This window comes from Marmota flaviventris, chromosome 11 (genome assembly GCF_047511675.1).
Source record: "Marmota flaviventris isolate mMarFla1 chromosome 11, mMarFla1.hap1, whole genome shotgun sequence".
NCBI classification, from domain to species: domain Eukaryota; kingdom Metazoa; phylum Chordata; class Mammalia; order Rodentia; family Sciuridae; genus Marmota; species Marmota flaviventris.
The window spans coordinates 20,507,341-20,521,770 of record NC_092508.1 but is presented as its reverse complement, the minus strand read 5'-3'; the positions used below and the strand labels follow the sequence as shown (position 1 = coordinate 20,521,770).

The 14,430-nt window shown below is 44.1% G+C and overlaps 1 protein-coding gene across 1 annotated transcript in view; it reads right to left on the bottom strand.

Moving 5' to 3' along the window:
• Positions 1-4,704: 4,704 nt before the first annotated feature.
• The window catches only part of Marchf4 (membrane associated ring-CH-type finger 4), a 98,285-nt gene continuing 88,559 nt past the window's right edge, over positions 4,705-14,430 (bottom strand). Inside the window, exon 4 of the mRNA XM_027942019.2 lies at positions 4,705-5,072. Coding sequence (XP_027797820.2) covers positions 4,705-5,072 — 368 coding nt within the window. The remainder of the gene's footprint in view (positions 5,073-14,430) is intronic.

Genomic DNA, 14,430 nt, shown 5'->3' with positions numbered 1-14,430 from the left:
TGGAATTTTTGTTGTTGTTGTTGTTGTTGTAAATGACATAAATCCAGTTCAGAATGATGTAAGCTACAGTGGAATTTATTATCCTGAGAAATATAGTGGAGAAACTGGCCTAGTCCAGGAGAGGCAGGTCTATCTTCATCTCCTCTTTGCTCCATATGTGTCTACTTGACTTTATTTTTAAGAGAGGTGCTTTCCACATGGCAGAAAATTTTCCCAGACCTACTGACTCCCAGCCAGCAATCTTTGTGAAGGGAAATGGTGTTTCCCTCTAGTCCTGAAGGAAAAGTCCCAGGGAGGACTCGCACTGACTTTGTTCACATGCCCATTTCTAAGCCAATCCCCATAGGCAGTGAAATGGGACACTTCAATTATCCAAGCCTGGATCACAGTCCCACTTTGATGGTAGGAATTGTTATGGGGGTTCTGTCCTACTAGAACCAATTGTCCTGGGTTTCCCATGAAGAGGGTTCTGTGTGATGGACAAAAACAACAGACATCCATTGAAATGACTTGAGGAGAAAGGGCTGATATGAGGTGATGCTTCAGCCTTGAGGCTTTTGAAGGAGGGACTAGCACTTACAATAAAGTCGCCATGATTCACTGGGCAGGTATAGACTCAGCATGTTCAGGGCAGTGGCAGTTCCAGAATTTCTACACTTTTTCTTGGAAGAAAGAGAGCTTCCTGGAAGGAAGGTGCACAGGGCTCCCTTCAACAAATCACCCTTGGAATGGTCACTGGCTGAGCAGAAGTTATTGTAAATCCAGCCTCTAGACAATGAGACTGCTCAAACCAAGCAATATTACAGAGCTCAGAGGATCTTCCTGCCTCTTTCCACCTGCTGCCTGGGTGTCTTGATTTCCCAAGGAATACAGAAGGACTGCTCAGTCAACAGGCCTTGACTCCATGTACTTTTCAGGGGATGTATTTGTTGTTCTCTCTGTGTTTATGTCATCCTGTATGCATGTCTGTGTGTCAAATGCATGTATATACGCAGTGATCATCGTAGTTCGAAGAATGCAGCCGAACTCTCCACCTACTTGGGGATGATTGAAATTCCATCACTTATAAAGTCATTTCTCTTACTTAAGCATTATCTCCTTTTTTAAAAATATTTTTTTAGTTGTAGATGGACACAATACCTTTTAAAATTTTATTCATCAATTTTTTTTTTTGTGGTGCTGAGCATTGAATCCAGTGCCTCACACGTGATAGGCAAGCCCTCTACCACTGAGCTACAACCCCAACCCCATTATCTCCTTTTAAAAATGCAAATTCCCCAGGAAAGGAATGTTACTTTACTTATTTACAGTTAGTAAGAATAAACTTTCCAGGCTTTTTTGTGAGAAAAGTTTTGATGAAAAATGCTGGGCTTCTTACTAATCTAATAACTAGACAATGGGATCCTGGAAGGTGGTTTATCTCATTTATATTTGAGGCACCCACCTGGCAAGAACCTTCCATATGGCAGTTTCTCACCACAGGTTTTAATGTGAATAAACCTCAAATTACCTCCAGATTTCCAGTAAAGCTGTTAGGCCCAATATTTGGAGGGGAGGGAGAATCAATGTGAAGGAATCATGTCCAACATTTGGGCTTAACACGGTTCAAATAAAGGAATTGTTGAAGACAGGGAATGGAAATCCTGAATTCAGAAGATTCTAGATATTGGAGTAGGAGGCAACTGGGAAAAAAATTTTAAAGGTCTGAATTATTAGAAACTCTGATGAAGGAATCAACTTTTCCATTGGATAAGGGATAGAGAAGTTGAAACTGGCCTGTGTTGACCGTTGGAGGCATGTGACATGGCTGGCATCTGAGTCATGTCCAGCTGGTGTAGGACTCACTCATTTTCCTCTATTGCCTTTTGAATCAGGACAAACCTAGTAAATGCCTTTCTGCTTTTCCAAAAGGCAGTGTGATACAGTGGTTAACAGCTCAATGCATGCTACCAGGCTGATAAGGTATTAATTGGGATGTTGCCATTTATAGGTCCATGACTTTGGGAATTATGCTTAGCTTTTCTATGTCTCACTTTACTTACCTGCGAAATGAAAATGATGGTAGTTCTCATTGATTTGAAGAATTAAATTAGAGTTAAAATGTTGTTGAAGGTTTGGGATAGAGTTTGGCAGACAGAAAGCACTGTAGGTTCCTTGGTGCTGATGGTACATCCTCTTCTACTCTTCCAGGAGTGTCTTATTATTCATAATTGTTTGTTGAGCCCTACTGTGTGTCAGGCACTACTGTAGGTCCTGGTTATATGGCAGTGAACAAGACAGATCACGTCCTGGCTCTTTTGGAGTATGTGTCTTCAAGAGCCAGAAAACTTTAGCATCCTATGAAAATTTTTCATTGATTGCCTGTCCTTCAGTAACACAGATTCCAAAGGACAACTATGAATGTCCACAATATTCTGAGGTTCCTGTAAATCACCAAAGATAGTTTAACGGTCACAATATCTGATGATACGCAGATTTTTGTTGCATTCTGATATGTTTTTAAAAATGGATAATCCATGTAAAACAACCATAGTGTTCATAATATTTCATTAAACTGAATGGCCTGTCCCTAGACCATTATTCAAAAATAACTTATCTGTTCAGTGTTGTTGGTTTTCATTTGTTTTACGTTTTCCTTGTATGTCTTCTGTTCTCTTACCAATTATGCTCTAACCCTCTGAATTATAAGCTTAACTGGGGAGGAAGCCTCCTAAACCCGTGCACATTCTGTTGACAACACTGCCTGACCACCTGTGGACCCCAAGAAGGGAGGGCCAGGCCAGGATAAAGGGAGAGGAGGGCTTATCTGCTGTTCATGGTCTGTCTAACCTCTCCCAGAACCCTGACTTGGGCTCTTCTCTGATATTTGAGGGAAAACTCTCAGGTGAAGGAGGTCCTGCTCTCATCTCCTCAGGCTACATCAGCTTCTGTGAAACGACCCATCAGGATGCAGCTGGAACACCCCAAGCTTCTTTCCAGCACAATGTCCCAGCTTCTAGTTTTCTTGGCTGTATCCTTGGGAAAGTTGGAGCATTTTTCCTGGGCTAGGAAACCTAGAAGCTGGAGTCACAGTGCTTTCCTGTAGGTACACACACAAACACACAAGCCACACGCACACACGCGTGCTGCATGCTGACAGGAGCAAACCTGTCTGCCTTGCTCCATCAGTACCCGCACAGGAGAGATGAAAACACTGCAGTTCCTGCTAAAAGGAGACTCTGGGGGTGAAGGAGACAGAACGTGGAAAAGAAGGCAGGTTATATCACAGAGGGAGAACGGGAAAGAAGAAGGAAGAATTCTAGTATGGAAAGGGACACTAGTGGTAGGGAAAGAAATTTTATTTTCAAGCTTTAAGAGAATATTACAAACAACAGAGAGTTTTAAAAAACCCTAAAAACTAGTTTAAAAAAGTACTTGACAGTGTCCTTTTAATACCCAAGGATGATGTGGCCATTGTGCAACGACAACAAGAAACTCTGCAAGTGACTACCCAGTGGCCTTCCCTGGCAGGGTCCCAGGAACCGGCAGGTGGGCTCCAAAGATGGTGTTCCCTGTCAGGACCCTTGGCCTGCCTGGCTGCACAGGAAGGACCTGGGAGCACACAGCACTGAGTACTAACCAAACCACCTCTTTGGAGAGGGTCCCCAAGCAGTAGGGAATACTTAACCAGGTTTCCATTTCTCACCTTGGGGTACATCAGCCATCTTCTGCTCGTACCACAGCAGCTGTGCTGGGAGACCCAGGTGGGAGGGGACATATGGGATGGCCTTCTGTGCCTGTGCTCAGGTTATAGAGGCATGGCACTGAGCCTGAGTGGTCATGGGTGGGCTGAGTAGTTGGGAAAGTTTCTCTTGGATTGACAGCATTGAAGGCTGAACCACAGCAGCAGGACTGTGCTTGTGTTACCCACCAGTAATCAAACTTTCCTCGTGGTGTGTGTGCATGTGTGTGTGTGTCCTGTAAACATCTTTGAATCAAATCACCATGAAATAGAGTAACAAGGGCACAGACAGACACCCATCTTTAAACCTAAGCCCTCTTTGACCCCACCTGAAATTGGAAGTTCCAGCTGGGAAAGTTCACATGGGAGGAGACATACCCTTGGTGACTCACACCAACATATCCCTCCCTGCACCATCCATCCCAGGGTCCCTAAAGCCATTTGAATCATCAAAAAAATTCTGCCACAAGATGAGTCCAGAGACCCCAAAGCCAGTGTGTCCTCCCTACCAGCCCACATGTCCCTCCCCCTCCCCCGACTGCCTAGGAGCACAGACCAGGAAGAAACAGAAACAAGGTCAAGGATGAAACGGAGCAGGCTTCAAATGCTCTTCCTCTTGGTCACCTTTGCCTTTTCTCTCTGTGGCCTGTGTACTGCAGGCACCGTCACCAGTCAGACAGTGTTGCCCTCCCTCAGCCTCTCCTCCTGCACCTCTGGATACATCTGGGAGGTCGTTGTGTTAGGCTCTGTCTGTCTGTATTGCCCATGGTGCTGAGCTTGTACTGGTTTCCGTTGCTGTTAGCAAATGCTAGTGACTGGAAATCACAAAACTGCTCCTGGTGCCAGCCTCCGTCCAGCTCCACCCTTTTCCAGGGCTCCTCGAGGCCCACCACCTTCTGCTCTGGCCTCCCCACACCTGCTCCCTGGCCCCTCCCACCCGACCTGTCTCCTGCATTCTCTCCCTTCCTCCCAGGGCTCTCCAGTCACACTGTCGTGACTCTCATGACGAGCTCTCGGCTGCCGCCCTGGGGACTCCGCTGTTCATGAGGTCTCAAGTGACTCAGGATGTGCAGGATGGTGTAAGCACAGTGGTGATTGGACAGAGGGCCTGAGGGGTGGCTGGTAACCCGGGCAGGGCCTTCTTCAGGGGCAGGGCTGCTGGCTGCCTCCTCTTCCGAGGAGGGGACATTGGCCTGGACAGATGAGGAGGTCCGGAGGTTTGTCCTGCCTCCTGATTTTTGATCCTCTAGGTCTTTTGCCTTGTCATAGTTCAGCACTTTCCACTGTTGATTGACAGCCTGCCACCTTTTAAAGATGCGATACACAGAGGGTCCCTCGTGGATGATGAGACCTGAGGCAACAGGGAGAAGAGAATAACAAAAGCTAAGCAAGAGATGGTGAGCCATTGCTAGGAGAAATCCAATGTCTCCCCCAGTTTACAAACAGATACAGGTCCTGGAGTAAGATGGGATTTATTGGTTTGGTTTATATTCTTCAAATCTACCTTCCAGCTCTGAGCCACATGATTCTCTTCCCATCAGAAGTTTAAGTCAGTCTCACTGGGTCAAGCCTAGTTTCCTAGGCTGGACAAGTCTTCCTTCCGTAGGGAGAAGGTGGAGGGGCCACCACACCAAGTCATGAAATAGAAATGCAGTGCCTTTGCCTACCTCTCTTACTCCATTTGCCTCCTTCTTGGCTTGATATAAACCAGATTCTTCCATTGAGGCACAATATAAATATCTTTTCCTCCCTGTATTATGTACCCACGGCACCCAGTATTTAGCAGATGTTGAATGAATTGTTTGCTTTTAAAAGCAGCATATAAGAAACCCTGTGGTCATTCCACACCTGCTGAATGATGTCTGAAATTCTGCTGGTTAGTTCCTTGCACAAATAGCCCGATGCTGCTGAAATACAAAACCCCTAGGAGAGATAATGTGATACAGTTGTACTGGCCAGAGGCAGAGGTAGAGTGGAAATGGGCCACACCAGGCAACAAGGCAAATCAATAGTGTGCGCCTACTGCGTGCAAGCACTGGATATACTGCAGTGATGGAGACAGTGTCTTGTCCTTAGAGAGCTTACATTAAGGTGAAGAGACACACAATATGGCAGAAACCAGACTATTTCAGATGCTGACAAATGCTACAAGGAAAATAAAGTAGGGTTAGCTAGCCACTGGCTACTGAGTCAAGGGTCCTATTATAACAAGTTGGAAAAGAGGTGGTTATATTTAAGTTAAAACTTAAATGACAAGGAGGGACCTCTGCAAAGATCTAGAGAGTACTCTAGGGGTAGGAAATACAAGTGCCAAAGATAGGAGGTGGGGATGAAATGAACAAGGGTCAGAATGAAGGTCTGCGTGCCCAGGAGTGTTAATGTGCAGAGAGATAAAGTGGACAGAGGCCAACCCATGGTTGGGTCTTTAAGGCCATGACAAGGAATTTGTATTTAATCCTGAGTATAATGGGAAGCCACTGAGAGGCTTACTACGGGGAATGATGGAATCTGATTCACCCTTCAGAAAATTCATACTGGTTCAGGCATGGACAAGAGTAGGAGGGGATAATTAAAGGAAGTGATGTAGTAACTCAGGTTGGAAATGAGAGCAGCCAAGATTAGGGTTATAGCTGCAGAGACAGCGAGACATTGTTGGAGGCAGGATGTATGCTGGAGGAAGATCTGACAGACCTGCTGACAGGAGAGGTGTGAGCAAAGAGAAATATCTGGATCACTCTGAAGCTTCTGGTCTCAGCCAGTGGATGAGTAAAAGTACCATTTACCATGATGTGGAGGGCACCAGGGTCAGCGGTGTGGACTTGTGGCACTGACTATATTAGTTACGGCTGCAGTAACAAATGACTACACATTTACTGACCTAAAGCCACAGGCATGCATTCGCTTACAATTCTGAAAATTAGAAGGCTAAGTCAGTCTCACTGGGCCAAAGTGAAGAAGTCACCAGGCCTGGGTCTTCCTGAAGGCTTTGAGGGAGAATCTGTTTCCTTTTTTAGCTTCTAGAAGTTGCCGGCATCTTCATCTCTTTCTTGCATCATTCCAACCCCTTTCTTCTATTGTCATATGTCATTACGCTTCTGTCATCAGATCTTTCTCTGCTTCCTTCTCATAAGAATATTATGTGGGGCCCAACTGAATAATCCAGGATAATCTCCTCAATTCAAGAACTTTAAATTAATATCTTTTTCCATCTAAGGAAACTAAACAGCTAAGAGATTAGGACCTGAATGTCTCTGAGGGTCATCATTCAGCCTACAACAGTGATTAGTGATATTTTTGTCATGAAAATGTAAGATGTCCCATGAGAAATCTAACTAAAAGGTCAGGTGGGCAATTGGACCTATGAAACTGAAGTTTAGGGATAAGTCTGGCCTGAAGTTGGAGGTCTTGGGTGTAGAGGTGGTGCTGTTGTTTGAATGTGTCATCTTTAAAATTCAGGTGTTGCCAGTGAGACAGTCTAAAGAAGTGAGGCCTTTAATAAGTAACTAGGCCATGAGGTCTCCTTCCTTGTGAAGGAGATTAGGTGTCTCTAAAGGACCTTGACAGAGAAAGTTGGTTCTTTCTTGCCCTTTCATCTTTTGCCATGGGAGAATGTAGCAAGAAATCCCTCAACAGATGTCATACAGTGATATTCAACCTCCTAGACCCCAGAATTATTATAAATTTCTATTATTTATAATTTACAGTCTTGGATATTTTCTTATAACAACCCAAAACAGAATAGGACAGGTAGATTTTGAAGCCTTGGAAATGCTGAGATATTATAGGATAGAAGAGGGCCCATGCAGATCCCTGGGCTTCTGATGTTGGTAGAAGGTATTTGGTGGAGACATTGGCAGAGGTATAGCCAGCAGAGAGGCTCTGAAGAAGCCATCAAGAGGGTAGGAGCAAGTCCAGCATGCGGGGGAGACCCATAAGTTACACGAGGATGTGTCAAGAAAGAGAGCATGGGAACTCTTCAATATTGTTGAGAGGGCAACTCAGGTAAAGTGAGGTATGGCCATTGGCTTGGTGGACACAGGTGGAAGTAGAATAATAGAAGTGGTTCTCATCCAAGTGCATCTTTGTCTCCCATGAGATCATCAGCTAAGGTGGAAGGGATCAAGGAGGATATGTTGAGTTTTTGTGGAGAAAGAAGATGGGAAATCATATCTTGGAAAGAGTGCATTTTTTGAGGTAGGTGTGATAAAATAATCTGGCTGCATTGAGTTCCCATTTGAGATTTGAGGCCATAAATCTGAAGTGTGTTTAGTCATAGGTTGTGTAATTTTTCTCCACATCTTCAACTGCTTGCTCAGGTATATGTGAGGAGTAAGAAGGTTATAAGTTTAACTAGCATAAATTGCTTTTCTGGGTAAGCAGATATGACAGTTATTCATGTTTGCAAGTAAGTGGTATCATGGTGGACCTTGGAGTCTAGGCTGGGAAGGGAAGAATTGAGGATACAAAAGATGATCATGGAAAATAGAGAGTGATAGAGCCAAGGGCAGGAGGTGTTCATGAGGCTGGAGAATTGCTAGAGTCAGTGAACTATAAGATTGGATGATGGCCAGACTTAAATCCAGATTTTGGAAGTAATGTGGTTATTAATGTTGATGGGTCTAGGGAATAACCACTTGATTATGGGTCTAGGGGGTGACCACTTGATTAGGGGCTGAAGTGGGCTAGAAGAAAAGACCCTTGGAGTAATAGAGAGGCACAAGCCATCCTCAATGCTACCAGATGAATTATTCTCTTTTTATAACAAGTATATTTTAATATACTCTTTCCTATCCTGAAATCAAATTCATAAAACTATTATAAGCTACTATGATTTCTTTAAAGAAAAATAATGAGATGCCCTAAAACATAAAGCAATAAGGGAAGATATTTGTACCAAAACAATGTAAATTTCAACATAAATCCTGGGGCACAACTACATTAGAAAATAAACAAAGCCCATGCATTTCCAGAATGCCTCTGAAGGGGATGGTACCACTGCTGAATATAGATGCTATGGGCAAGAGTCGTGGAGGGGCGAGTGAGCCATTTATATCAGGAAATGTAGGCAACAGCATTCAGAAAGGAGGCAAAGAAAGATGACATTCATTTCAAAGGGCTGGGGCTTTGGAAGGAAAAGAGGAGAGGCAGTGTAAAAGAAGTAGTAGGAAGTAAGAAACACATGGACCCATCTCCAGGCCCCACAGACTACAGTGTGTGGGAGAGAGAAGAGCCACCGCTAGGGAGCCATGGGGAAAAGGTGTCCTCAGAAGACAGCTGTTTCAGGCAAAGGACGAAGAAAGAAACACCCAGAAGAGGTTGCTAATGCTGCAGAGAGCATGATAGAAAGGCCAGGGAGATGGGATGAGCACAACTGAGAAAGGACGGTTGTCCATTTGGGGGGTGGGTGGTCGCTGAGCTAGGCCTGGGATGGCAAGAGAGGTGACTGGGGCTGCCAGGAGGGATGGGATCATCCTGTGGGGATGGAGAACCCTGGGGAGGAGCCAGCTTGCAGGAGCAAATGGCAGTCACCTCCACCTCCTCAATGTAAATCCAAGGAACTTGGTGGAACAGCTCAAAGCTCTTGACGCTTCACCTACATGGAAACTCTAGGAGATAGGAGCAAGTCACCAACTGCCACTTCGTCTTCAATATCCCAAAAGGACCCCAAGTCGCACTTTGCCCAACAAGTCTTGAAGCATTCATTGGAAGGAAGACAGAGTCTCAGTGGTTCCTGGCCCTTTATTAGGGTCATGCCCCTTTGAGTAGCTGATGCAAGGTAAGGATCATCTCCCTGGGGAACAAAACAAAATCCAGACATCCAAATCATTCTTACAGATGCAGAGGGCTTGTGTTTCTCCTGAAGGCCCCTAGGGACCCCCTTGATCTGGCTTAACAGATTCTAAACAAGGAGACTTGCTCTCTGCCCCACTGCCTCACCCCTCCCGACTTCCCTTATTCCTGTCCACCTCTTGAATATGCACCTGTGCCTCCTTGGCACCAATGCCACTTCTTTGTCCATTTTTTCCATGAAGCTGTTCAAATACCACAGTGCTCTTTTTTCCAGGTTGCCAACCCCTTGAGAACAGGGCCAGGTCTGGTTGATTCTCTTGCCGCCAACGCAGCATCAGAAGCATAATGAACCCTGGTGATGGTGGAGGAGCCTGGGGCCTGGACAGAGAGAAGCAGGATCTTCTGAAATGCCAAATTAACTCTTTCCAGTGAGAGCCACTATATTCACTGCCTAATTAGCTTTTCGATCAGACAATTTTACCCTGATTGAAGAGGATGGCTTGAATTTTTGGTCTGAACACTGCCTTTTAATTATCTTTCTAGCATTCAGGAAGTAATTAAAACATTTTAATGGAGAGGTGGCTGAAGGGGAGGAAGGTGCACCTGTTTTTCTAGATAATACTTGCTTGGCAAAAGTTGGAAAAACACAAACTACCTCATTCACAACCATTTCCCACAGCCCTTTCTATGCTTCCTGCTTTACAAATTACTTATTGATTCTTTGGATGGAAGGATTTTTAGCAAATGGGGAAGACGGGTGGGGCTCATTTGATAGGGCAGGTGACTCAGGAAAGTTGAGAAGGATAGGGTAGGAAATGGCAGTGATAGAGGAAAGAGGTTGATTTTAGATGAGGAGGAAAGAAAATTATTGATGAAGGGGATAGAGAAACAGAAGAAAATGGAAATTAAGCTACGTGGTAAAATCAGAATCCCAGCAAATGTGATTGAGCCCTTTTCTGGGGGTTTCTATTTAATTCAATGGCTATCTAGTAGTCACCCACAATGCCCCAGCCCTGGGCTGTATTTGCAGAAAGCCCAGTTCAGAAAGAATTGCATCTTCACTTTTTTTTCAAGTCTCTCCACCTTTGAGGCTCCTCTTCTTCACACAGGCCTAGACTCCATAGGTTGTCAGACCCGTCTTTTGTTATCATCTCTCTCCCCCATCCCAGTGTCCAGCAGAAATGGCTCTTTGCTTGGCCAGTGAGGATGGGAGGGAAGGCAGTGCCCCTTCACACCCTTTCACATCATAACAATGGCAGAGTTCTCCCGATGAAGTGTCCCCCTCCTCCTCTGCTGCATTTTGATCACTGGCTCCTGCTACGCCCAGAGCAGTGAGGGACACCTAATTTAGTAAGTCCTTCCTTAGGACCTGCTATGTGCTTCTCTGAGCACCTATGATGGACAAAATCATGGGTTCCCACCATGTATGGAATGATAGGTCTGGGCTAAGAGAGAAGTTTATAGAAAAGCCTCTGATTCCCTCAGTAATGCCAGAGTCCCTGCTCTGCCCCCACCTCCTGTCAGAATCCTGGTTTAAGTGGCATAAAAATTGCCAAAAATGCTAGATTGGTGCTCTTCAAACTTTAGCAAGCATTGGAATCTTGGGACAGCTTGGTAAAGGAAATTTGGGGCCTTACCCCTGGAGAGTTTGATTCAGAAGGTTTGGGATGAAGCCTGAGAATCTGTACTTCTTCCTCTTTCTTTTTCTTCTTCTTCTTCTTCTTCTTTTTTTTTTTTTTTTTTTTTTTTTGATACTGGGGAACAAACCCAGGGTCACTTTACCTCTGAGCTTTATCTTCAGACCTTTTTAAAAAAAAAAATTTTTTTTTAAGGCTGACCTCAAACTTGCAATCCTCCTGCCTCAGCATCCCAAATTGCAAATTTGAGACATGGCACCCTGTATACAATCTGCATTTCTAAGAAGCCTTAGGTGATGCTGATCTGCCTGTGAGTGGGCTACACTTTAGTAGCACTGCCTGGAACATGGTTGTTATGGCTGACCACTGCTTCACAGAAGCACCCTTATTAAATCCTTTTGGCATTTTTGTCCTTTGAATTTTCATTGCAGGAAGCATTTGAGTAAAGATGAGCCTGCCTTTACTCAAATGCGGCCCCTGGATCCATCTTGCACTACCTCCTTGGGGAGGCCCTCAGCAGTGCATCCTGGCTGTACCTGTGAGAAGTATAAAGATGAATCCCTGGAGAATATTTTTTCTTTTTAACAGTAGAGTATATTTTGACATATTTATAAAAACATGGATTACATCTTATTCTAAATAGGATCCCAGTAGATTTTTGGGCTCCATGATTTCAAATTAACTTACTCACCAATGAACATATACTGAGCATTAAAATTTCTGCCACTTACTAGCCTTATGGCTTCAGGTAAGTGATTTCCTCTTTATCAGTTTTCTTATCAGTAGATTGGAACCAATACCTGCTTACTCAGAGATAAGATGATGAGTCCTGTGTGAGCATCCGATATACAACACTCAAGGCCACATGAATTGATTGTCATCAGGGAGACCATAGGACACACCATCTCTGCCACCTTCTTTGTTGGCAACCTGTCCCCACCATAAGCACCTCTTCTTCCACTGAACTGTTCTTCCCAATTTTCAGGTTGAGTCACTGTGTATAGATGGATAATATGCCTGAGCTGAAAGATGCTCTAGGAACTAATGGATTCTGTAAGAATGGAGATAAGCCCTCCCTCCTGCACCTCCTCTCCCACCACCAAAGCCTTCAGTACTGCCAGTTGAGGGGCACCCCTCCTCTACAGAATTTCCCTCTTAAACAGCTCTAAGGTGGGACCTAAAGTCTTAAACTGAGGTGCCACCATGACCAAACACTCAGCTTCCAGATTTTACTGGTCGAAGACCCACCCTGTTCAGAACTATACTAAAAAACATTGAACAAGTGTGGCAAAGAAAGAAACATAACCAGCTATTTTGGTGGGTTCAGGGGAGTGCTACTAGAAAGCACCAGATTGGCTACTACCTGCCCAATATTTTCCAGGGTTGCATCTTCATGCTTCTCATAGGTACATCCAGGATGCACTTCTGGGGTCTTCCCTGAGGAGGTGGTGAGAGGTGGATCCAGGGGCCTCATTTGGGCAGGCTCATCTTTACTCAAATACTTCTAGCAGTGTAGACTCAAAGGACAAAAATGCCAAAAGGATTTGATGAGGGTGAATACAAAGCTACTTTCCCTTCTGTTTCTGTTCCTTCAATGCTACCCCAGGAGGTAAGTGTCCCCTTGGAGGTGACTTCTATTAGAGTTCTCTTCCTAGTGGCCCTTGCTGGCCTGGTTGACCTTGGTCAAGCTGTATAGTGTTTCTCAAGGCCTCTGACTCAGCCATTCCAGTCCCTCTGATCACCTAGGGCAGTGCAGACCTAAGAAACCATTCCCTAGGAAACCAGTAAGAGCCTGAGATGCTTCAAAATGAAGTGAGCCTAACCCAGTTGAACCCGGTAGGGGAGAGAAATTCTGAAGTCCCAAATATGCATTGGTATCCCTGAGGGGTCCATTCCTGGGAAGATACATTTTGGGGAAGATACATACCAAGATATTTGGGGATATTTTTCAGTAAACCTTGTGGGGTTTAGGACTTTCACTATCTGGACAGAATGCCAAGAGAACTGGCATCACCTCAGCCACACTGGGTCATATTAGTGTTTAGAGGGATGATGAGGGTCATGGTTGATGATGATGGTGACAGCAACAATAGTCTATATATAATGCTTACTAAAGTTTTGTCACTTTAAAAGAGTTTTGCAAAATAAAGTACCTCTCACAGAAATCCTATGAGGCAAGTGAGCTCAGAGAGACTAAATATCTTGCCCAGGAAGACAGAGCATGCCCATGAAGTGGGACATAACCCCAGGTTCATCTGAAACAAACAGCACATGTCTGGGGGGCTTCTCCATGTTCCAGGTCACATGCACCCCTCAAACAGTGAGAATAAGGAGAAGATAATTTTTAAAAATTTTGCAGGTGTGTATACAATTTCTATTTGAATTCATAATGAGGTGTCTCTTGCAATGATGTGTTGCACAATTTTAACAGAGTGATTAATGAAGCAAGCTTTGGAATCAGATGAAATTGGGTTTTAGTTGGAAGACCTTAGGTGATTCACCTTTCATTCTCATTTTATGGGCATTATGATAGTTACTGCATATAGTTGTAGGAGTAGATAATGCTTAAAACATATATGGAACTTTTCACAGTACTTGGAACATAATGAATAAAAATGCTAGTTTTTATTTTATCATTATTAAATAAGTGTCATGTGATTTCATCTTACATAAATAATGATAAAATAAAACAAGCTATTTTTGGTGCTGCTGGGAGATGCAAGATTGGAAATGCTAGCATATACCATATATTCTCCAGGGGTACAGCTTCATGCTTCTCTCAGGTGTGGCCAGGCTGTACTTCATATAAGTTATTATAAAGTTACAAAAGTAGTTCATTTAAGCAGACATGCTAAACTTTCTGTCGCCAAAAAGAGTTTTGTCTCTTAAACTCCTTGGAACTTTAAAAGATGACTAGGGTCTTTTCTCCTATCAGACTCTCCTAGCTCAAAAATTTTCTGGAAATAATAGGATGGGCCCTCTTTCATAAAGATGGTTAACTGTCCACCAAAACTCCACACTGCCCTCCTCAGTACAGAGTCACCATTAAGCAGGAATGACATTTTCCCAGTCCTTTATATTTAGGAGGGACCAGGTAACTAGTACTGAATGTGAACATGAGTCAGTATTAAAGAGAAAGTGGGAGGTGGGCTGACTTATTTATATTCTCTTTTATTTTCTATTAGCTGAATGTAAAAGACTTAAAAGCCCTAGAGGACTATGGAGCTACAGGATGGAAGGAACTTGAGTCCTTGAATCACTCACTGTGTGAGGGAGAATCTC